Genomic DNA, 23,046 nt, shown 5'->3' with positions numbered 1-23,046 from the left:
TATGATGATGATGAACACAGGCTGCATGCTGAACTGGGTAAAGAGGAAGGCTATTGGGTGAATTAAAACTTAGAACAGAACCCAGAACTTATTGATATGTCCCTATCCGATCTAAGCTATTGGAGTACATCAACTGTATGACCAAACGCATTTTCACAGAGTTCTTTCACGTATTCACTGGTTTTTTTCCATTATATTAACAGAATCTAGACATGATGAAGCAAATTTTTCTATCAGTTCTCTCCTCAACAGAATCCAAGACCCATAAGTATCCTTGCCAGCCAAAACAAAGTTCAGATAGAAATGTTAGATATGGTGGTGAAAGCAAGGCAATAGGAAGCAATCGCAATAATTGTACAGCCATCTCAAATGGAGAGCTCCAGAATCCCGTCTATATCTATCAATAAACAAAGTAATAGAATAAACCATCCTCTATTCCCATTAAGGATATGAGAAGCCTGTAGCAATTCAGCAAATTTCACATAACACCATATTTGAGAGTCAAAGGCCTTGAGTTCCATAGATGGCGAAGTTTTAGGGTGGAATGTTAAACTTCAGCGTCCTGCAGGACTATCAACTCATTCCACTGATACAATTGGCAACCAAACAAAATCCATGTTGACTTTAACTCAGGGATAATGACTAGTGTTAGTGTAAACATATGGGGAGAAAAAAATGAAAAGCACTATCCAATAGGACGTAAGAGATTATACCAACATCACATTATTAGGTAGACGTTGAAAACCACCGAATAGGGATGAGGAATGGCGAGCAGAATTCAAACAGCATCAATGAAATTGGCATTTTGTGGTGCATCCTTATATTGCACAGAAGCAAAAAACAAGGTAGCATGTAGACGCAAGTCAAGGGAGAGCTAGAGAGAAGGAAAAAAAAAAAAAAGGAAATCATAGCTCGATCTTTATTCACCAACTAAAATTTATATAGGTAGATAAAATCTCATTTCAGGTCAATTCCCACGTCCCGTGGTCATGATGTACACCACTGATCCACCCTAATTAATTCACCAAGGGAATAATGTATTGACAAAATGGCAGAGACAACATGTCACCACTGCCATAAAAATAGTACAGTAAATAAATTCTGACAATTAGACAACGATATGGTCAATACTTGCTTTTCTGACGTCAATATAAGTTAAAGTGATGTAATCTTAGAGATTCAGCCATCTCGGGTCATGGTGAGTTGAAACATATGATCACACCAATATCATGATCTTAATGGCAATTGTGACTGCTCAACTATGATTGAATGATCCAAGCGGTTATAATCATGATGCAACATGCGAACCCCCTGCCAAGTGATTATCATATGATGGAGGTTGTCATTAGACAGTTGATCTAACCTCCATATTTCTTGATAATGATCGTCTCTCTCTCCCTACAAATAGAAAAAAAAAAAAAGAGATCAAATCTCATTCGCCTACTCTTACCACTCACTCTCTATACTCTTGTTCTTCTATTGTTTCTTGGATTCCGACTGACTTGAATATGAAAAGATACCCTATTGAAAAAATTCCGGCAAAAGGATTTCTTTTTAAAATTAACTTTGTTGCTGAGGAGCTCCAATATCTATATCTCTAGATCCCACCTTCCGTGCTGTGCTTTGGAACGAAACCGACCACATCACAACCTCAGGCATCTACCGACTTCGGATCCCAGCGATGATCAACAACCAAGTGAAATTACTAACTTGTCGTCCAAAAGAGTAGACTGATTTCCTAAAATGGCACAAGATATGGATTTCTCCAGACAAACTCCAAATGCAAGTGAAGCTGGGTAAGTCATGGCTTACGGATCTACCATGATCTCAGTTGTCTTCTTGGAATTAAAGTGAATATCGCCACCTGTAGACATACTTCAATCTAATAATCGTGTTGTATGTCAGTCATAACAAGAAATGGCGTAATAAATAATCATGACTGAAGAGTCAAGAAGTCGCATTTGCTTACGTGTCACCAGTGAGTAGTTCTGTTTTCCTGTAACATGCGGGAAAATAATTTCTCCAGAGAAGACACATGAAGTGGGTGGGTGGGTGGGCGGTTAGTGCTGGACCTGCAACGACTCAATAATGCTCGTACTGAAGGAATCGACAGGTATAACCTTGTTAATATACTGTTTCTATGTGCTTCCATGTGTTTGCCGTGCATTTATCTTCTCTCACTGTGGGGAAGCACCATATACACAAGCAAAGTTGAGGTACCAAGAAAACTGGGTGAATAGGGGAAATGGAACTACCACCAACACTGGATAATTGGGTGTCAATAAATCATAAACACCTCTCCCGCTGCATGCTTTCTTGCCTTCTCGCCCGCGTCTCAGACGAAGGGCATATGCGGCTAACTAGGAGCCTCAGCAGTGCAAGCGATGTACAGCCAGTTTAGTTAGCAGAATTATTGAAAAAATCTGGATCGAACCAAAGCTACTTCCTCAACACAAAATTGCAGGCACCTTCAACACAAAACCTTAGGAAGATAATTGCAACCATTGGGTCACTCAAGAGGAAATGCAGCCACATCAGAATGTGGCAGGTGACGCACATCCAGCCTTGTTAGCAGCATTCCAATGCATACCCAACACTAGGACCAAATTTAGAACGGTACCAAACGGGTATCAGAAACTGGAATCCCAACGTTTCTTAATATTTAATTGACAAATGACCCTAAAATAAAACCTGCTCCACTAGTGTTCTGTAAAAGATTGATCATAAAACATAGATGCTTGTTCTACCTGGTGGCCTTATGATCTCAGGTGCCCGTTCCTTTTCCGGGCCATATCACTAAAGAAATTCCCAAATTCCTTCTCACGCTTCCATGTCCTCAATCTCACTTGCATATACTTAATCAGTCCCTTATTGCTGGATTGTTTAAATAGACAAACCTAACATCCATCCAAAGGCAGACCCTGCTTGTTCCTGCAAACGACCAAAACATCTAAATTTATGAAGGTGTAATAGAGATGGACATCAGTTAGCGTAGGTAGATCCCAGGACCACACCAGGTAACCTTATGCCCAAATTTGGTTTTCAAACTAGCAGGATAAATTTTAGCAGTATCATAACCAATGACAACCACAAATGATTAATGTGTAGCATTGAAAGTTGTGAAGTTTATTCTTATGCAAGGTGTTAGATGCCATTGGGTTGACAGGGCGTTGCACAGTCGGCATGGGATGAATTGGAAAATGAACCAGGACAGGATGACATGCACCGTCCAGAGTGTCTGCTATATAGGGTGTCCCGTTCCACACAAATGGCCGTCCTATGGTATTCAAAACCTTGCTCAGTGGGCTTCTGTTTCTGCTGTGTGTGTGTGTGTGAAAGAGAGAGAGAGAGAGAGAGAGAGTGAGAGAGACGCAGCAACGATGTTATTGTCTGCTTGTTGGTCCCAATGAGCCCTTGAGATTATCATGACACGCAGAAATGAAGAAATTAATGCACAAGATCTCCAGCTTCAATTTGACCAAGAAAATTAAAATGTCACACATTCATATGGTAGAGAAACTACTAGCTTCTAAATATGATAAATGCCACTAGCTCATATCATAGTCCAGCAAAATATCATGAGCAGCGAAAATAATCCCTATGTCCATGTGCATGGCACTGAAGAAGCCCTTACAAAGGACCTGGTGAAGTTTGCCACAATATAGATCAACCACGCACATTCAAAGTTGGGGATCTGTAACTTAGGGTTAACTAGACAACATTGCTGATGCCCTTTCTCGAAGCCCAAATGGCCAAAATCAGATACAAAGCAGGTGCAGCAAGGACACATGGAAAAAGGATCTGAGGTATTATGAAAAAACTTATGATAGCCTTTGTTTCTTCTTCTTGGCTAGATTTTCAAAGACTCCTCGTATATCCTCTGATGTAACCGGCTTTGATGAGTCAAAAGATTCCTGCATGAGTAAAGAACAAGATGAAATCTAACAAAAAATCACTAGGCCACGGTTACTGGTAATGCCTTTATAGGATAATGAACAATCACACGTGTGGAAAGAAGGGAAAAAAAGGTCCACAAACCAAGAGTGAATTGATTAAACTATTACCTAAAGAAGACTACCCTAGCATTTGCAGACTTCTACTACTAGTTTGCCACTATATGTACTTTGTAATTTCACAATCTATTGCTCCATTGAAAACTTGGTGCTTCCATAAAATTGAAGTGTTCCAGGGTCAGATGCCACTGATTTTATATATATGCCCAAGAAACACTTAGAATGACATTCATTCCCAAAATCTGAAGGCAAATAATTAGATTTTATATTAGCCCACTGAACCAATATTATCTAAAACTGATAAACGAATGGCAAAAAATAAAAGTTGTGAGCATCCTTCCACAAACTTTATGGAGTTAGTAATTCAAAGTAAAAGAGCATGATGATTCTCCCAGACAGCTGCTCTTGAAAACTTAGCAGATTAAATCTGATGCCTTGATAAAGTGTTCTAAGCTCTCGAAACAATATTTCCAAATAAACAGGATAAGCAAGAAGAGAAAGCAGTAGAACTAAACCTTAAACAATGGACTGTGTTTTCATGCCACGTGATGCTTTGATCTTCCCCTATTAAGCTAGATACGACGTTTTGGGCCCAATAAAAAATAATAAATAAATGAATAAACAAATAAATGAACAAACAGATAAAGACCAGCAGCAAATAAGCCATACCAGGAAGGACTGGAACTCATTCTTCATATCAGCAATGCCACTTAGGATTTCTATTTTTTGAACATGATTGAGTGTATTGAGAAAATCTAGTTCCGCTCCTTCCTGCTGCTGCAACTTCTCATTCCTCTTCTGTTTTGCCATTTTCTCATATTCCTCAATTGAATCCTCCCTGTCGATCAGACAGTCAATACCTTTCCGAGCATAGAACTCACAACATGATCTACATCTGCAAAGAAGATCTCTCCATTTTTTAGAAAGAAACATGGGTTCTTTTTTCTCCGAGACAGCTGACATTGAATTTATATCCACTTCGAGTATGCATTTAGGTCTTGATTCTTTATTATTATCACATGTTTCAATCTTCTCCAAATTCAAATCTTTTACTGTACTTTCACCATGAAAGGAATTTTTCTCATTAGACACAGTTTCAGATTCTGAAACGGTGTTCGAACAATTCCCCAAATTCTCAGAAACAATAATGTTGTTTTCAATCTTCTTAGGATGTGTACTAGCTGAGGATCCATCTTCTGGCACATTTCCCTCACTGTTGCTTACTGGTGCCGTACTTTTTTGCTTCAAAGTAGCCCAAATACAAGCTGGATAAATTTTCAAGAATGAACAAGTGACTGCACATTCTTGGCAGATAAAATCCTCATATAAAGGTTCTCCTTCCTCATCTCTTGGTATCTGTGGCACAGACAAAAGTTTAAGCCGATAATACTAGACATACACAAAGAGGAACTTATTTTAAGGATTCACTAGAATGTGTTTTTTAAATGTTGTCTCGACCATGAGCATGAGGATAAAAAAATTTCACTCTCGCCATTGTGGTTCTAAGGACAAAAAATACCACAAAAACATGAACAGAATGAGACAGCTGCAAAAGTCCCTATAAAATGAGTCAGCCATATAAATACTCAAAATAAAGTATTAATCTAAACAACCTCATTGGAAGAATTGAGACCAAGGTGATTCTCGTGAAACCAGTCCTCACAGATGCAGCATTGTATCATTTCTACTTGCTCTTTAGCATCTGGATCAGGATAAGGGCGACCGCATGTGCAATAAGAACCTTTAAAGTTATGGTTGTAAGTGTTCTCTATGTTTTCAGAGTCTTTATCAGCAAAAAGCTTGCAGAAGAACTCTCCAAACTTTGAATTGCCACAATCACAACGAAACTTTCTCTTAGTCCAGAGCTCCACAACCTTATCCAAGTGAAAGCAATGAAATATTAATATCATTCATAGCAAAAGAAAAATTGCGTCCATAAGCAAAAGCAGGATTTGAGAATACATCTGCTTGTTCCAACAAAATAAGCAGAAGAATAAAAACAAGCATCACACAAATGGAGATAAATTAAAAAATTTACAAGATACAATTACTAAATATTGAGACCCTAAGACCATGCTTCATAATCCTCCACTAATGAACTAAATTCCCTTAGCATATAACAACCAAGATGTCCTAGAATGACCATAAAAATTAGGATTGATGTGCTTTCCCAATCAGCCATGTTTAGATTTTAAAACTTCATGCCTTCATGGAATTTGGTATAGGGAAAAAGAAACGAATTGAACAATGAAGTGTAAGTTATTGCTATCAGAGTTTGTGATAGATACAAGATATGCTTTTGGTCAGACAAGATGGATACAGGATATAAATGTATACTACACATGTAAAAAGATGGAGAACAGATTTGGCAATAGCATAACATGGGATTGCCTCTTACACGAGCAATTAATCAGCCTTATAATGTCAAAATGAGTAAAGTTTCATCATAGCTATTTACAGAAAAAAAGCTGCTTGATAAAATGAGAAAAAGGAAGGAGCAAAAGACAATATACAAGTGGTACCCATAGGAAGACTGCATCACAATTATAGGACCAAAACAGGCCAAGGATACTACTAGAGGTGAGTTCCCTTAAATAGCTTTCAGCCTGTCTTCTAGTCACCACTGGATGAAAACTTAATGCTTTAGAAAGCATATGCAATTTATAGGGCAAGGAGTCACTGATCAGCTGAAAGAAACTTTTTACAAGCATCCTTTTTTATCAGAAGTTGCTAGCAGATGGTTTCAAATACTCTACAAAATACAACGACACTCTTCCCTGCTAGATATTCATGGAAGCGTAAGTTCAAAATACTAATGAACAGATATGCAAACTGCCAAGGGTCCACAAAATACTCGAGGATCAAGAAAGAGATATTCTAATCCCACAGTAATGCTGTAATGCACGAAGGAAGGAAGAAGAGGTCAATAACATACTCTATGCAAAACACACAACTTATGCCTTCATCTATCATTTTGCTAAATCAAGCTGAGTTTAAGCTGCATAACAAGAAATAATAGATCTACAAAGTGACACGCATGAAAATGATTTAAGGTTTCAAATTCTTCAGCAGAAAATGGAAAAAGAAAGGAAAAGAAAAGAAACCAAAAAGGAAGACAAAAACAAATGGGAGTAAACTCTGTAAGGCTGCTTCTAGTTTCATAGGGTAACATTAATATGTGAGTACACATGACAGAAGTGTTGCTAACAAGGTGCATTCAGAGGTGAATTGTAAGGCATCACACTATTCAAAAACAAAAAGGGGGGGGGGGGGGGGGGGGGGGACTCAGCTTTAAAGAAGAAACATGGTGAGAGAAAAGTAAATTTTTCTCTTGTATCGCAGCGCACCTCAACTTAGATGCCCTCATTAAATGTGTTGATTAGCTGGAACTCATGAGTACCTTTTTTTTCCTTTCATATCTTCCGATATTGCTTGTAGGACTCCAGTGGTTCAGTGTTTCGTTTATTCATCTAGCTCTGTCCACCAAGCTCTAATTTGGTAACCCCCATTCAGGACTCACCCTTGCCTCCTTCCTCCTCCAGCCCCTCAGCTCGGTATGGCAGTGGCTGCCAACATGGCATGGACCCCAATCCACATTGTAAGCTAGCGTAGGGGTGTGCAGAAAACTGGTGAGAGAAAAGTAAATTTTTCTCTTGTATCGCAGCGCACCTCAACTTAGATGCCCTCATTAAATGTGTTGATTAGCTGGAACTCATGAGTACCTTTTTTTCTCCTTTCATATCTTCCGATATTGCTTGTAGGACTCCAGTGGTTCAGTGTTTCGTTTATTCATCTAGCTCTGTCCACCAAGCTCTAATTTGGTAATCCCCATTCAGGACTCACCCTTGCCTCCTTCCTCCTCCAGCCCCTCAGCTCAGTATGGCAGTGGCTGCCAACATGGTATGGACCCCAAGCCACATTGTAAGCTAGCATAGGGGTGTGCAGAAAACTGGCCGAATTGCAAACCCGACCTGAATCGCAATTTAGTGTCGATTTGAGAAAGACTTGAATCGCAAAAATTTGGCACCAAAGCATTAGCCTTGTTCCCTTCAGCAGTTCAGTGTTTCATTTTATTCATTGAGCCCTATCCATTGAGCACTAATCCAGTAACCCCCCTTGGCACTCATTCTCGTCTCTCTCCTTCAGCCCTTCAGCTCCGCACAGTGGTGGCCACCCAGGTGGTGTGGCTTTCAGTCGATGAGGTAAGCCAGTGCCCAATGATCCACAGCAGCAGCTGCACTGTGAGGTAACTCGGTGGGGTGGATGCCTTTGAAAAGATCCTTGGATCGGATGGCCTCTACCAAGGCTTCGGCATGTCAATCTCACATACACTTCCAATGCCATGTATTGGGCATCCCACTCCATCTCACAACATCTCATCTGGGGTGGGATATGTGCCCATGCCGGCAGTCTCCGCTGCCTCTCCGATAGAGGATGGCAGAGGAGGGTTGAGGTCAGATTATGGGGCGGTGGTAACAAGGCAGGGGGCACAATGGTGGTGGGGGAGCAGCAGCAATGGTGGTGATGCTATTGGACACAATCAAGATGAGAATGCAAGTGATGGATAGCAAGGATGGGGAGAGGGTGGCGATTGGACAGATAGTAACAAGAAGGGTGTTGAGGCATGCTATAAAGGGTTGGGGCTAAGGTGGGCTTCGATGTTTGCATCAGCGATGACCATCATTACTACCTGCGAGTTCTTGAAGTGGCTCTCAACCAAGGAGGGATCCATTTAAGAGGTATGGAAATGGAAAAAGGAAAGAGAAATGGTTTTTCTTTTTTTTTTTTTTCCATTTCTCTAATATATAAAATGTAATTTTTATGTTTAGACTTAGGCTACCATTGAGCCTAGCCCATTGAATATCAATCCAATAAACCAAAGTAAACCAAACCGAATTTCTCAGGTCAGTTTCAAGAGAATTCTATTGGTGGTTGGTTCAGTTTCAGTCTCAATTTTAGGAAACCGATTTGAGTCAATACGATTTCAAGTATATCTCCAAACCAACCCTGCCTGACCTTATGCACACCCTTAGCAATGATGGCATAGGCACAAGAAGATGGTTTTTTAGAAGCCCATGACTGGTTTTTCTTGTTGATATTATGAAAAGGAGAATGCTTTGGAAAGTAAACTAAAAAAGGTGAATATGGACATGGAGCTGTGCTTTCCCTTTCATAAATGTCACATCATCAAGTGATTTTCCAGCCATGGAAGCCCATCTAAAATGTTGAAGGTGCATGATACAAGGAGAATGACAAAAATGCCCTCAAAATCAAGAAATTAGTGTCCCTTGACCCATTATTTTTGTTTACGACTCACCATAAAAGCAATAATAACATATATATAACAAAATGCTAATTTGACCCATTAGATGTCATAAATCCCACTCCGACTATCTTCTACAGACGTGTTAGACTTACAAGCATGTATATGCAATTGCTAAAACATCCCAGTAAATTGCATGCTTCCACTTCTTGATGTGGGGTCCACATCACATGGGACACGCACACTGGCAGGTGGGCAGTGCGTTGATAATTGTTACATTTATACACATGTAGGTTCAATATTGTTGTCTTCTATACTAAAATGAAAACTCTTGATATATACCAATGCTTTAGAATAATTGATAGGATTCACTGGCCACCAATCCTGCCACCATGTTCCTGAATAATTTCAGACTTAATGGGGTACCACCATCATCAGATCAAATTAAGATGTTTGGTTGATCAATCACCTCCGGGAAGTATTATGGCAACTTGAGCAATCAGAGTTGCAGTTTATGGCTATCATTCAAAAACTAATGGCAGAATGTTCTTTGTGGTCTCTAACTTGATTGATGAAACTACAGCAAACATAAGGCTCTCATCACACGACACATATGTAGAATGTCCTTCACAATTTTACAAGGGCTTGGACATTCTATACTTGCACAAGTGTATTTCATAAGAAAATATCCAAACAAATAAATAAAATCCGCATGAAAGACATCGTTTGAATATTTAAGTGGATGAACACATTGATTCAATATCTAATCCAACGCAAGCCATTTGATGCTGCTTATTTTGCCACAAATATGATGGAAGTCCATGAAACCTTCATGCAAAGCTACTTAAAATGGACAAATTATTCATTAATTGCTCTACAGAAAGGTAGTAGAAGTGGAGAACGTTCTAAAGAAATCCTGTTGATGGTGTCTCTTTGTCATGAGATATGGAGGCAGCAAGTTTTATATTCCATAAAAGACCTTGCTACATAAAAATAGCTTATCAAAACAAATGCTTTGGTGCCTAGAATGACCATAAACACTTCAAACCAGAACGATATTCCACATCATTGACTTGGTAAGGTATCACAAAGAAAATGGACAAACCAATTAGAATTAAATTTGAGATGCTCTGCAAGCAAATTATGGTAAACTAATGACAATGGAGACTGGTATATTGTGAACTACACTAGAACACGATCTGCAAACTAGTAAGTTGAAAAGAGGAATAAAAATCCAAAGATATTCAGTGAGATTGAGAGTAACTGGTAGGATTTAGTGAGACAGTCTACAAACTAACAAAAAGGAGAAATCCCCAACCAACACATGTTCTCTCCAAAATTCTCGAAACTTCTAAAGAATAGAAAGTCCTGATGAGACTAGGAGAAACTTTTCACTTGCTAGTTGATAATAAGCATCCCGCTATAGCCTTGCAACATAAGGAAAATGCCTAGTTATGGGCAAACTTCATGCAAGAGATGACGGTGAATTCTTCTCACTAAGTTGTTGGGTGAATTGCCACTTTGCTTTTTTCTTCAGAGATGAAGAAGTACAAACGAATGATCCTCCACAGTGTAACCACATCAACCACAAAAATCAGTAAAGTTGCAGTCTTTGAACTAATTAATTGAAAACCCTTTGTCAAGGAATTCCATGAGAACAAGGGCAATGGATTGTGCAGCACGAACAGATAAGGGAGAATATCGTCTACCTCATGGCCATCGTGGCAGGAGAGGCTGCAGGCCGTGCAAACCCCTGCGTTGCCGGCTGGGACACAAGTCAAACAGGAGAAGATCGCTTGTCTCTTCAAGTACCCATTGGCGTAAGTGCATTCCTTGCCCTCGTCCCCTCCCAGAACTAAATCAGCTTCCTAGGGTTCCCGATAAACAGAGTAATGGAGATAAATCCAACAAGAAAAATAAAAAGACCCTAAAAAAAAAACGATTTGGTTAAACGAAAAGGAAAATGTAAAGACAATATGAAAGATTCGTACCAGCTCTTCTGCCTCGAGCCCCTCGATGTACTCGCCGATCGTCACCGTCTGCTCCGGCTCGTCCTCGAAGGCGTCGGCCATTTTTGCGATGTCAGATCTCTGACTGCAGCTTAGGGTTGGAAAGATTCGATGACGATGAGAAGAAAAGAGGAACCCTAGATGGCGTTCTCGAGGTTTTGAGGAAGATGGGGAGAGGGGGCGAAAGAAGAACAGAGATCGCTCACGATGGCGACGAACGGGGTTCGTTAGAAGTTTCGAGGGCACGGAAAGTATCTGGAATGGGGAATACGAGAGAGCGAGGCCACAGACAGGAAGGGGCCTTCCGGTGTGAGTCAGAGACCGGAAAAGCCAATGGAGCTCAAGAGAGGCTTCCACTTGATTTCCCGCCACGCCATTTGGTTTATGTAAGCATATATCAGCACGTGTGGTAGACATCCTCCCTTAACGTTTTTTTTTGGTGGACATCCTTCCTTACGTTTCAATGCTTGATCCGCCATGCATCTGCTCCTCGTCATGAATCCACCGTTTCCTGTGTTTATGCCAGTCTAGCCTACATTTATTGTGAATCACACTAAACCCCTTGCCATGGCTCTCTAGTACATGCATTTCAAATGAGAGGCAGTGAGAGATATGGTTTGTGATGGCTATCCTGGATAGCATTGGGTGATGTGGTGGGTTGATGTTAGAGGAAAAACTATAATTAGATGGTAGGATATGTACGTTGATTGTTTTACTCTCTCAATAATAATGAAAATAAATAAAGTTACGCTTCCCTGGATAAACTATAAATTGCATGTAGGATGCAAAATGATAATATAGAATTAGCACATACACGCTCTCCCTCTTTCTTACTCACTATTTTTATCTCTAAATTAGCAATGCTAGAAGCAACCTCTAAATAGTAAAGTTTGTGGTTCTTATTTATTAGTTACCGCCGTTTCCTATCTATATCATGCCATAGCTTGTTTTATTGTTTCTGTTTACTCTACATTGAATATCAAAATCCTCATTGGATGCCGATAGTTAACCACTTAGTCAAATACAAGCAAAAAATAGTATGTTAAGTTTATTTATCAATATTTTTAAAAAAAATTATATATATTTTCTCATGAAGAGTGGTGAAATATGTTTCTCTTCTCGCCTTGCTTCTTCACCTTTTTTTTTTAAATACTTGTCTCACTAATTCTTAAACGTCTGTTAAACAAGAGATGTAATCAACCTATAGATAGTTAAATAAGGGTTGGTTACCTAGGGATAAACTATCCACCTGGAGGGAGGAGGGAAAAAAAAAAATCCTAGAAAAGGAGTCCTCTTATCTATGGCCGAGGGGACGCGACGTAGACAGATCCGCGGATCGTAAAGCAGGCGAGAGTGCGAACTTGGGTGGGTTGGCCTGATAGCGTGTCCAAAGTCGGCGAGCGACACCCAACCGCTATCGGAGCCTTTCCTCCCACGCGCAGCTCGTGCGACAACAGGGGCGCCCGTGTGAAGCCAAACTTCCCGTTCATCCCATTTGGAGAAAAACCCTCGCCTTGACACCGCCCTGACATCAAGTCACCTGAAGCCCTCCGTTTCCCCTCGCTTTCCTTGGCCGTGACGAAGCCGCAGCTGGAATTGAGAGCAGAGATGGCCAGCAATCTCCGCCGTTTGCTGACGCCGTTGCGCGAGACCAGCGGACCAAGATCAGGGCTAGGACCATGGCTTCATGACGCTCTACCACCTTCGATCTATTCTGTCCAGAGGTGTCTCAGTTCGTCCGGTCCTCAGCAACCAAAAGAGGCATCCGGAGGCTCTGCTGCTCCACCGCCTCCTCCGAGAACGGAGGAGAAAGAGGAGACTGGAGCGAATCGGGAGGAAGAAGACACGAGCGAAGGAGATGGAGACGACGGCGTTCATGTAAATAAGCTGACGGGCGAGGTCGGCGGACCGAGTGGCCCGGAGCCCACGCGGTACGGCGACTGGGAGCGTGCCGGCCGGTGTTCCGACTTCTAATTCCGGAACCTTGGAAGAAGGTCAAAAAAAAAAAAAAAAAAAAAAAACCTTTTTGTCCTAAAATTTCCTGATGTTTATCTATGTGATATTTGTCCTTTTTTTTTTAAGCAAACATGTTATTCCAGTGCGTCCAGCTAGAATCATCCGTGGTTTGATCGGCTTCTAAAAGTCACTAACGATGTCGTTTTGGAAGATGGTATGAGTTGAGTCGGTTTTTAGATCGTCCAGATTTTTCATTTCCTCTTATTAATTGTCTGATGGATCCAATGGATTTTTAAGAGCTGTACCATTTTTTTTTTCCACCCATGTTCTTAAAATAGAGATACGTCAGCGGACCGATTTGATTCGTAGTCTAACAATTTGTGTACATGATAAGCTTTTATATGAATCTCCTGTTCTTAAGTAAACCTTAGGATTATTGTGAGGTGGAATGCTGGGAATCTGGTAATTCAATTTATTTTCCTTTCTATGAAGTAAAACAAAAAGTAAGGATCTAGGTGCTGACTGCACAAGGAAGACAAAGTATGTGGTAAATTATCTCCCTCATGAAATTGTTCTCTACTCTCTAGTGTATGCATGCATACCTTCATAAAAGCTAAATATGATTATGCTTTGGTTAACATTGGTACCCAATTTAAAGTGCATCCATCGTATGGTGTTTTTACATCTGATACAGTTAAATGTTTCAGAACAGAGACTTTCTTACGTCCGGTGTAACTTGATTAAATTGAGATTCTGTTTTCCAGAATGTAGACATATAGACTTCAAACGACATGACTGATAATTATAGTAGCAGATTATATTGCATTTTCTGAGTTGATGTGTATTAATGATGATAATATGTTTTTTACCATTGATGACCGGTACCCTTTTTTACCATTGCTTACTAAATCATATATGTCTCACAATGACTATGGATGACCATCCCTTTTTTATTCAATCTACTGCATCGACTATGAAAAATTTGAGCAGTGCAGAGGATTCATGTAGTATGGAGGCTAACATCAGTCAACACTAAAGAGGATCCACAAGGAAATGAAGCTCAGGATAAAAGGACTGGAAGAGTTCAAATTCCAACTAAAACCATTTTTCAAGTTCAAGATATCTTGTTGGATCTAATAGACAAATCAAAAGACAACAAAGATGCATTTTCTAGTCACATATTCAAGACAAATGAGCATGTCCATTGTCCAACCTTAAGCAGGGTTAGTAATGAAGACAGCTGGAACTGAAACTCGGAATCGATTTCAGCAGACCAATGGGTACCGGTCTCCGCAATTGTGGTGGTTTGAATGAGTTTTGGAGCTTTAGGTTACGCTGTACCTTTTGGAAGCCTTGTGTGTATGCATAGTTTGATAGTTTGAAAGCTTTCATTAATTGTCCAAAATTATATTGGAAAGCCAATATTGTTCAAAATTATATAGGAAAGTCAATACACAATCTTAGAATGATCGTAGCTTAATAGTCAGAATTTTATTCACCAAGATATGCATTTATGCACTTCTTTAAAAAATTGTGATCTTGTTTATTGTATCATATGCTTTGTAATGTAGATTTGCAAGATATTACTTTATTGAGAAAAATCTAAAATGATAATACGATGAAGCATATAAACAAATATACATTTTCCTTAATTTTCTACAATTCTGAATCTTATATGCTTGAAGATTGGCTCAAACTCACAAAGTTCAAGTTTAACATGCCAATGCTTCCTACAAGCTTGGTAATTTATAAGGAAGCTGAACTAAATAAAATATCCTTGAAATGTGACTTAAATATACTAGGTTCATCCCAAACTAGCTGAATTTGGTTAAATCCTATTGAAACTGCTGAACCATTGAAAAAAGCATAGTTTTAGTTTCTTTCTGCTGAAACGAATCAGTCTCAATCAAAAATTTGGGTTTTGTCCAAAACTTAAAAAACTTGGGAGATAGATTATAAGGAAACAAGGGCGTCTGATGTTGCTATCAATTATGTTGAATACCTAGACTTGGAGAATGTAGTGGGGATGGGTTTATCTTCATTGCAGTGCTGATGCTAGTGAGATGAGAATCTAGTGTGATGTTGCTATGTTGAATACCTAAACTTGAAGTCTAGTTGATTTCACTACCACTTTCACCTAGCACATCATAAGCATAGCATCTCTTCTCATGTCGTAATTTGGTTACAACAAGTGCTTTCGTGTTGTTTTTTTTTCCTTTTGGAGAAGGAAGAGGGGAAGGCGGGTGGGCTGTCCTTTCCTATTGTACCAATGCTTGTCTTCCTCCTGAAAAAACATGCTTCCTAGTTTACAATTTGTTTTTTGTGGGGTGGGGTGGGGTGGGGGGTGGGGGTGTGGATTCTCTGCTTTGTTTTTGCTGTTGAGAAACTCATGCAGTTCAGTCCTTGTTTTTGTTATACTTTCTGGTTTCATTCTAGATGGCTGTTCAGTCTTAGCAAAAAGGACATAGTCAGTTATGCAAATGTTTTGCACGTGGCTGATGCTTATAAATTACTAGTAGTTCTTTTACTTTCAGAAAAATCTCTGTGAGTGCTGCTGATGGATTGACAAAGTAACATTTCAGTTACTTGTTTTCCTTTTTATATGATCTATCCAATGCTTATTTTTTATCTCGCACTCCTCTTATCCTGGTCAGGTCCCTGTAGTTTCCATTTTGTGGTCATTTGGTTATAGATTCGTTGGCTCTTTTCCCCACATTTAATTGGTTTTAAAGAAAACAAATTCTTGTTGGTTCCCTTTTGGGTGCCATGGGTTTCTTTGGCTAGTGATCATCAAGCTGGCTTCTTTGGATCCATAAGACAATCTCCCACCCTCCCTCATGAGAATAATGACCTGTTCAGTTTTGTTGCTTCCCTTTCTTGTTTTCTTATTTTTCGATCTTATACTGATGTCTGAATATTTTAGAGCGGCAGCTAGGCCTTTTTTTTTTTTTTTTTTTTTTTTTTTTCAATTTCATAATTTACAATGTTGCTTCTTTGCTGGATGTAGGTTGGTGGTAATCCATCTTAAATAAAGTCAGATGAAGAACAATCTGGTTTACAGAGCTAAAGACACAGGGATTAGGCTATCAGTAATATGCTTTGATTTGTTCATGCTTTATTTTTTGCCAGCAATCTAGTCAAGCTGTCAGCAATACAAGCTTGAGCAGTTTTTTGTGGATAATTATAAGTAACAACAGTAAACATGAAGTATTGCTGCCATGAAATGATGAACACCACATTTATGCGAGACTTGCATTTTTGAAAGCAAGAGTTTATTTGTGACAGCTGCTCCTAAACGTAATCAGCCATGAGAATGTCCGGATTTACCATGGAAAACTTATGCTTCAAGATTCTAGCAGCATAAAAATATTTTTCATTGCAAAGATCTAGTGCACAGGAGTCATCCTTTCCGGGCGTTCACCTCGTTACAACGCTGTTCCATCATGGCTTGTCATCCCCGCATCCCATTCACAAGCTTGCAGTTATGTCTGCTCACTAAAGGCTGTTTGGTTGGGAGGAGTGGGGGTTTGAAATCGAAATGGATGATTTTCATTTCAACCGTTTGATTGAGAGGAGTTCTATTTCGATTTCAGGATGGAATGGAAATGGCTCAATTTATATAAAATTCAATCCCTACTCTTCTTTATGGATTCAAATTTTCATTCCAATTTCGATTCCGATTTTGATTCCAATCACGAATCAAATATTTTGAAGGATTTGATCAGATTTTAAGCTATTTTGATTTTTATTTTCATTTCAATTTCAGTTACAAACTAAACACCTCCTAACCTTTGATCCTCGCCGGCCTTCTTCCACCGCCCTGACGTAGTTAACGGTGGTCTCAACGGCAATCTTCACAGAGGCCCTCGGGATTTAGCCCAAAATTTACTGGGCATGCGGCGAAGTTGTCATAAAGGCCCATGCGAGAGTGGCGTTTGCGTGTAGCATGGTTGTCCTCAAATGCGAAAGCCGATCTAAACTCGTATTTGAAATTTACGAACAATGACAGTGGTTGAAATCTATAACGCTCAAACAATGATATAGCGATTGAAATCTGTAACGGGTTATAAAGAAAATGGTTGAAATCTCTAACATAAATCTATAGCACGGAATAATGACGGCATCGAAATGTTTAATGCTTGTCTTACAGATTCGAGGAGTAAATCTGGTCAGGGGCATGACGGAATGACAGCTATTGAATTCTGTAATGCCCGAACTATACAACGGGTAAAATTTGTTATGCTCGTCTTACGGGTTCGGGATAAATCCTGCTGTAAAAGGCGTTTCGTGAGATCTGCCTCAACCCAAAATTAGCGCGGCACTATATATTTATATATGAGGAAAACTGTACAAGTATCTTAAGATGACATTATTTAACTACTATTTTACAACCAACATATGGGTCGGTTGCTTATAAAATTATCTTAAATATTTGACAATCAATTATTTTAAATACTTGATAATCAATACAGATATTTTTGGCTTCCTATAATACTGACTTAAATATTTGACAACCAATTGTCTTAAATATCTAACCAATATCGTTCTAGCAATATTGCTTGCAACCAACTATGTACATTGTTCACATTGAGTGTCTACAAGATTGCCTATAATATTGTCTCAATCCTATTGGTCATGTGGCAAAAAATGCTAGCCAGGTGCCAGTTTGTGCTTAAATTGGATTTCAATAAATATAATATTTAAATATCTATAATGAAATTTCTAAACATAAAAACTGAAAACTTAAATATTTTCAAAATATTAGAAGAAAAAAAATCTAATATGATTAATTATCATAAATTTTTTCAACAGATCGACCTATATATATATATATATATATATATATATATATATATATATATATATATATATATATGTCACTCCCGATGTCGGAGCATAGAAGCACCACCACTTCTTCCAAAAACATCTCTCTTGCATCCCCCTCGTATTGCTACCTTGTTAATATATATATATATATATATATATGTCACTCCCGATGTCGGAGCATAGAAGCACCACCACTTCTTCCAAAAACATCTCTCTTGCATCCCCCTCATATTGCTACCTTGTTAACAAAAGCCATGGTTCACTTTTTGCTACTCCTAGCTCTTCTATCAATGGGTTTGACGATGGTCTTAGCTGACGGGTTGTGGGATGGCACAGACAACATTGGGTGAGTACATTCCCTTTCTGGTGGTGTTTACCACCACAAGAACAACCACAAACCTATCCTTTCTGAAATATGGTGGGTAAGGATGCTTTCCCCTTTTTAAAGGAGAACATTATATTTGTTTTGTTTTAATGGTTCTTTCTTTAAGCCGTTGGTTTCATAGTTCCATGGCTGTTGGTGTATACTTTTTATATATAAAAATAATGTCTCATATGTTTCAACATTTCAAGTGGCATGATTATGATAGACTTGCAACCACCTAGAAGTTAAAACAGAGTTCTTGTTGTATAACCAAAGAAAAAAAAAAAAAAAAATTTCCTTGTCCTGTTAGCTTAGTAACAGGCTATAAAGTTTTAGCAAGCGGTGGGTAGCTCAAAGCCAATAAATCATACTTCACTGGCATTCATAAATATATAAATTATTAAATAAATTAGAAAAAAATTTTGAAGATAGATTAAAATTATAGGTACATCCAGTAATTTTTAAAACCTACGATCACACCCTTAACATTTTAATCAATCCTACATTCTAACACATACCATTAAATAATCAGTTAAAGTTAACTTGATCACCTTACCACGTCATTATAAATTTTTGAAATGGTCAAAATAATCTTTAAAAAAAATAAAAAAATAAAGAAAGGAAATCCATCCTTCTATTAAATCTAATCTCCCAACTATTCCCTCCTCAAGCCCCTCGTGCTCTTCACCTTCCACCACCGCCCCCACGCCACCATTGCCCTACCCTCCACCCCTCTCCTCCTCCACGTCTGCTTCTTCAACTGATCCGACCACCGGCTGGACTGCTGCCACTCTCGTGTCACCTACCGCACCGTCTTCTACCTCCTCTCTTGAATGGCTCCTTCTCGTCTCCCTCTCCTCCTACCACCCCTTCTTTCTCATCTCAAACGCTACCACACCACAAATCGGTTGGGATCGTCGACTTCTCTAGCTGCAAACTGGCCCCCAGCCACCCATAAGTGGGTGCATCAAGACCATCCCACTGTCGGCAAGCACGCCATACTGCTAGTTAAGCAGGCTCTACTGTTGCATGTGCTGCTCCCAGATCTCCGCCACCACCGTCTGCATGCTTCGCAGATTGACGAAGTGGACGGTCACAATCCCATCGATGACCAGTGACCCCATCTCCACCGCCTGCACCCCATCAAAGGTCTCCATCTCCGCTCATACTGTCGTCTCCCCAACGTACCACGGCACCATACTCAGAACCACCGCCCTTATCGCCGTGCCATCTCCCTCTGCTGCTAGACAAGAGGGAAGCCATCATGTCGAGGAGGCGGTTGGTGCGGCCTTCCATCGGAGCTCAAGCTCTTCCTCCCCCGCCACCCCCTCCCTCTCGGCTGCAACTCTCACTGGCATCACCACCATGGTCTCTTTCGTCTCCCACCCTTGCACCCGTCTTGCCGCCACCACCTTTCTCTCCAAATTCATATCCTACCGCCCCGCCACTCCTTGCCCCACGGCCGACCCTCTCCTCCCCTCCAAGGCCTGCGAGCCTCTCCCACGCCGCCGCTGCATCTCCCCCCCCTCAGCGCCCCCCACCTTCCGTTTCCTCGATGGTCGAGAGGAATGTTACTCAGTAATGCCGAAGAAGAGAGTAATTTAATCATTTCACAAGTCCAAAATTTTTTCAGTAACTTTGTTATTTTTTAAAAGTATAAATATAAAATTTTCAAAATACTGAATGAAAATATAATAAATATAAATTTAAAAAAAAAATTATAATTTATTCTAAATTATTTCAGGAGCTGTTTTAGTCATTTGAGATCGTTCAAAAGCTCTTTCCAATCTAACACTTCTACATTATTTTTAAAAAAAATATTAAAACAAAAAACAAAACAAAGAGATCATTGCTTTTGTTAAATTTGAATCATGACTTTCAACTTATTGAAACTGAGGATTGGATTCGTCCACGTTGCTTGTGGTGGAGTTATTCCATATTTCTTGAATACAAGTATCTTTCCATGTAGGCTGTTTTCATATGTTAAGAAGAATATATATTTTTATGAGAAATATAGTGAAAGTTCGAATTGATTGCTTTAATTGCTTGTCCCAGGGTTGTCCTTGTGTTACCTATGATGCCAGCTGTCCTGAGTGGGTCCTTGGTATGGAGATACTCTATGTTTTATTTATATTACTGTCTGTTAAAGAAAATTTCGTTCTTGGAACTTCCAGCTAGCAGCATCACGTAAGTGGCTATCAAGTATTTCTTTGCCGTTTCAGACTATATTTTTCTCATGGAAAGATTGCCTTTAACATTCACCGTTCCATGTGGCTTTATAATCCAGTTAAAACTAATGTGTTGATATATATTGCTGTTTGCTCCAATTTATGATGTGAATGCTATCCAACTTGTGTTGGCTTGCAATGCCCATGGAGTCTACCTTGTTCCCTTGTATGGTAGTCTAGGTATGTGGTTACTCTAATCTCAATGGATTTGAAATGCAATTGAAGTTAACTAGAATTATGATCCGCAAGCATTCTCTTGGTTCTTGCACTTGGGCAAAATGTTGGTTTCAGTTTGTCCTCCTTGGCTGTGGAAGTTGAAGTTAAACTTGATCTTGATTTTCATTGAGTCATACCGTGCAAGGGGCCAAAGTGCTCTATAGGCTCAAAGTGCAAGGGGCCACTGGGTCGTGGAATGATAATAACTAATGGACAACGATGACTGTATAACTTGATGTGTTTGGCACGTAGCAACTACAATCGTACGTGTAGCATTTGGCAACTACAATAGTAAATTTAGGATGTGGCAACTAGCCAACTACAATGGTAAATTATGATTGAAAAGGGTGATGTAAATCCTTGGGATATGTGGTTCTGTTATTTTTATTTCCTCATCATTGAGCTCTCAGAAACCTTGATCTCATTGAGTCATTGAGATGATTCTGTTCCAGATATTGACATATGGGAATATAACTTCGACTCTTCCTTGTTGCCATTGCAAATCCCAAGCAAACAGGCTCTTGAGTCTGAGCATGGGGCTGAAGAGAACGGAATGAGTGGAGATTATCCAGCCCTCTTGAGAGTCCCAGAACCAAACAAATATTGGCGGGCCACCAAAGATCGCAAAAGCGAAGGAGGTCAGAATTCATAATTCACATTTAGTTGCTTATTACTTCATCTTTTTTTAATTAAGAACCATTCCCTTTTGCTGGCTGAGTGGTTTTCAAGCTCCTGGAACTTAACCTATATTGCTTATTGTATATAAAGCTGTTCACCGCGACCCGGTATCATTTGACATCGATCAGGATTTGCTTGCCCCAAAGTACGCGAAGTAGCGGCCCCTATCGCTCAAGTACTACCAGGTTAGTTGTAGCAAGAGGATGTGTACAATTCCCTGCTGTGTGCGATTTTTTGACCACTCGTGGTTCTTCCGAGACAAAAGAATCCGTGTCTTTTTCTTTTTTTTTTTGTCGGAGAAAAAAAATGAAGGAGCTCATCCATATTATAATTGCTCAGGTTCATATTTTTTGGAATGCCACGCCCTAATCGGTGGATGATGGTGGAAGCCTGTGATTGCCAAGCAGAAGGGTGTGACAATGGTGAAAGCGCGAAGTGGCGAGAACCTTGTGCCGTCCCTTCCATACGATTTATTTTGTAAAGCAGGTTTTTTTAATTGCGGAAAAACCCGACCCATTTGCTTGAATTATTAGGGACTCGTTTGATTCATGGAAGAGAAGAGGGAAAACTGTGGTCAATAAAAAAATATCTATATTTTATTAATTTTTTTAAAAAAAATCAAAAAATAGAATAATTTAAAGATTAAAAATTAAAATATTTTTTTTAAAATATTTTTAAATTATTATTATTATTATTATTATTAAGATAAATTATATAAATATAGTCTCATTTTTAATTTAATTTTATTTATAATTTTTTAATTTTAAAAAAAATCAAACTAGTATTTTAAATTTTTGAAATAATTCAACATAATCTTCCCGTTTACTTATTAAAAAATGATATTAATTTTTTATTTTAATAAATAAAAAATATTTTTTACCCATATCGAATGGATACGAGCAAGGAAGGGAATAGAGGGGGTGTGGGATCATGAAGGTGAGTATGGAGGGGAAGAATGGCGTCAAAGATCTTATAGATAGGATTAGATAAGAAAGAGAAGGGGTTAAGAGGGAAAAGAAGAAAGAGTACTCATGAGTGATTTTGGAGAAAAAAAAAGATAAAAAAAAATAAAGAAAAAAAAGACGAGATGAAATTTGATTCTTCTCTACTGCATTTGATGATTTTTTTTTTTTATTATAGCTCTTGCTTTCTTTTCAACAGGAAAAAGAAATGATCATAGGAGGTCGGGATGCGTGATACCTAGAGCCCACATTCTTTTTTTTTTATATTTTTTCTCTTATAAATACAAGCTTTTATTTAATTTTACAAAAATGAGGAAAAACATCTGGTCTCTTTTAATGTGAACAAATAAAATATTTTCTTCTTTCTACGGTTCGTATGTAGTTTAAATCTTTATTTTAGGAATGGGATGTCATAGCTTTGGCGTAGATCCGGGAGCGAAAGCCAGGGAGAAGGAAGGCTTAGATATTTTAAAATTCTGGTGTAGATTCGCGAATGAAAGCGAGGAAGTAGGAAGGAAAAATAAGACACA

The 23,046-nt window shown here is 39.0% G+C and overlaps 1 protein-coding gene, 1 long non-coding RNA gene and 1 pseudogene across 2 annotated transcripts; 2 read left to right on the top strand and 1 right to left on the bottom strand.

Annotated features, from left to right (window-relative positions):
- Positions 1 to 3,447: 3,447 nt before the first annotated feature.
- LOC105048197 (uncharacterized) lies at positions 3,448 to 11,717 on the bottom strand. The gene is made up of 5 exons (XM_010927420.3): positions 11,268 to 11,717; positions 10,986 to 11,144; positions 5,627 to 5,887; positions 4,683 to 5,369; positions 3,448 to 3,914 (listed from the first exon to the last, which is right to left on the bottom strand). Exons 1-5 carry the CDS (start codon positions 11,700 to 11,702, stop codon positions 3,822 to 3,824), a joined length of 1,635 nt encoding a protein of 544 aa, XP_010925722.2. The 5' UTR covers positions 11,703 to 11,717; the 3' UTR covers positions 3,448 to 3,821.
- LOC140859137 (uncharacterized) lies at positions 8,264 to 8,749 on the top strand (annotated as a pseudogene).
- A 9,665-nt stretch (positions 11,718 to 21,382) lies between the features above and the next one.
- LOC140859157 (uncharacterized) lies at positions 21,383 to 22,031 on the top strand. The gene is made up of 3 exons (XR_012142631.1): positions 21,383 to 21,514; positions 21,645 to 21,739; positions 21,894 to 22,031. It is a non-coding gene; the product is annotated as an uncharacterized lncRNA (long non-coding RNA).
- Positions 22,032 to 23,046: the final 1,015 nt, after the last annotated feature.

This window comes from Elaeis guineensis, chromosome 7 (assembly GCF_000442705.2).
Source record: "Elaeis guineensis isolate ETL-2024a chromosome 7, EG11, whole genome shotgun sequence".
In the NCBI taxonomy this organism is placed as follows: domain Eukaryota; kingdom Viridiplantae; phylum Streptophyta; class Magnoliopsida; order Arecales; family Arecaceae; genus Elaeis; species Elaeis guineensis.
Note: the sequence above shows the minus strand (reverse complement) of the source record. Positions and strands in the feature narration are given on the sequence as shown.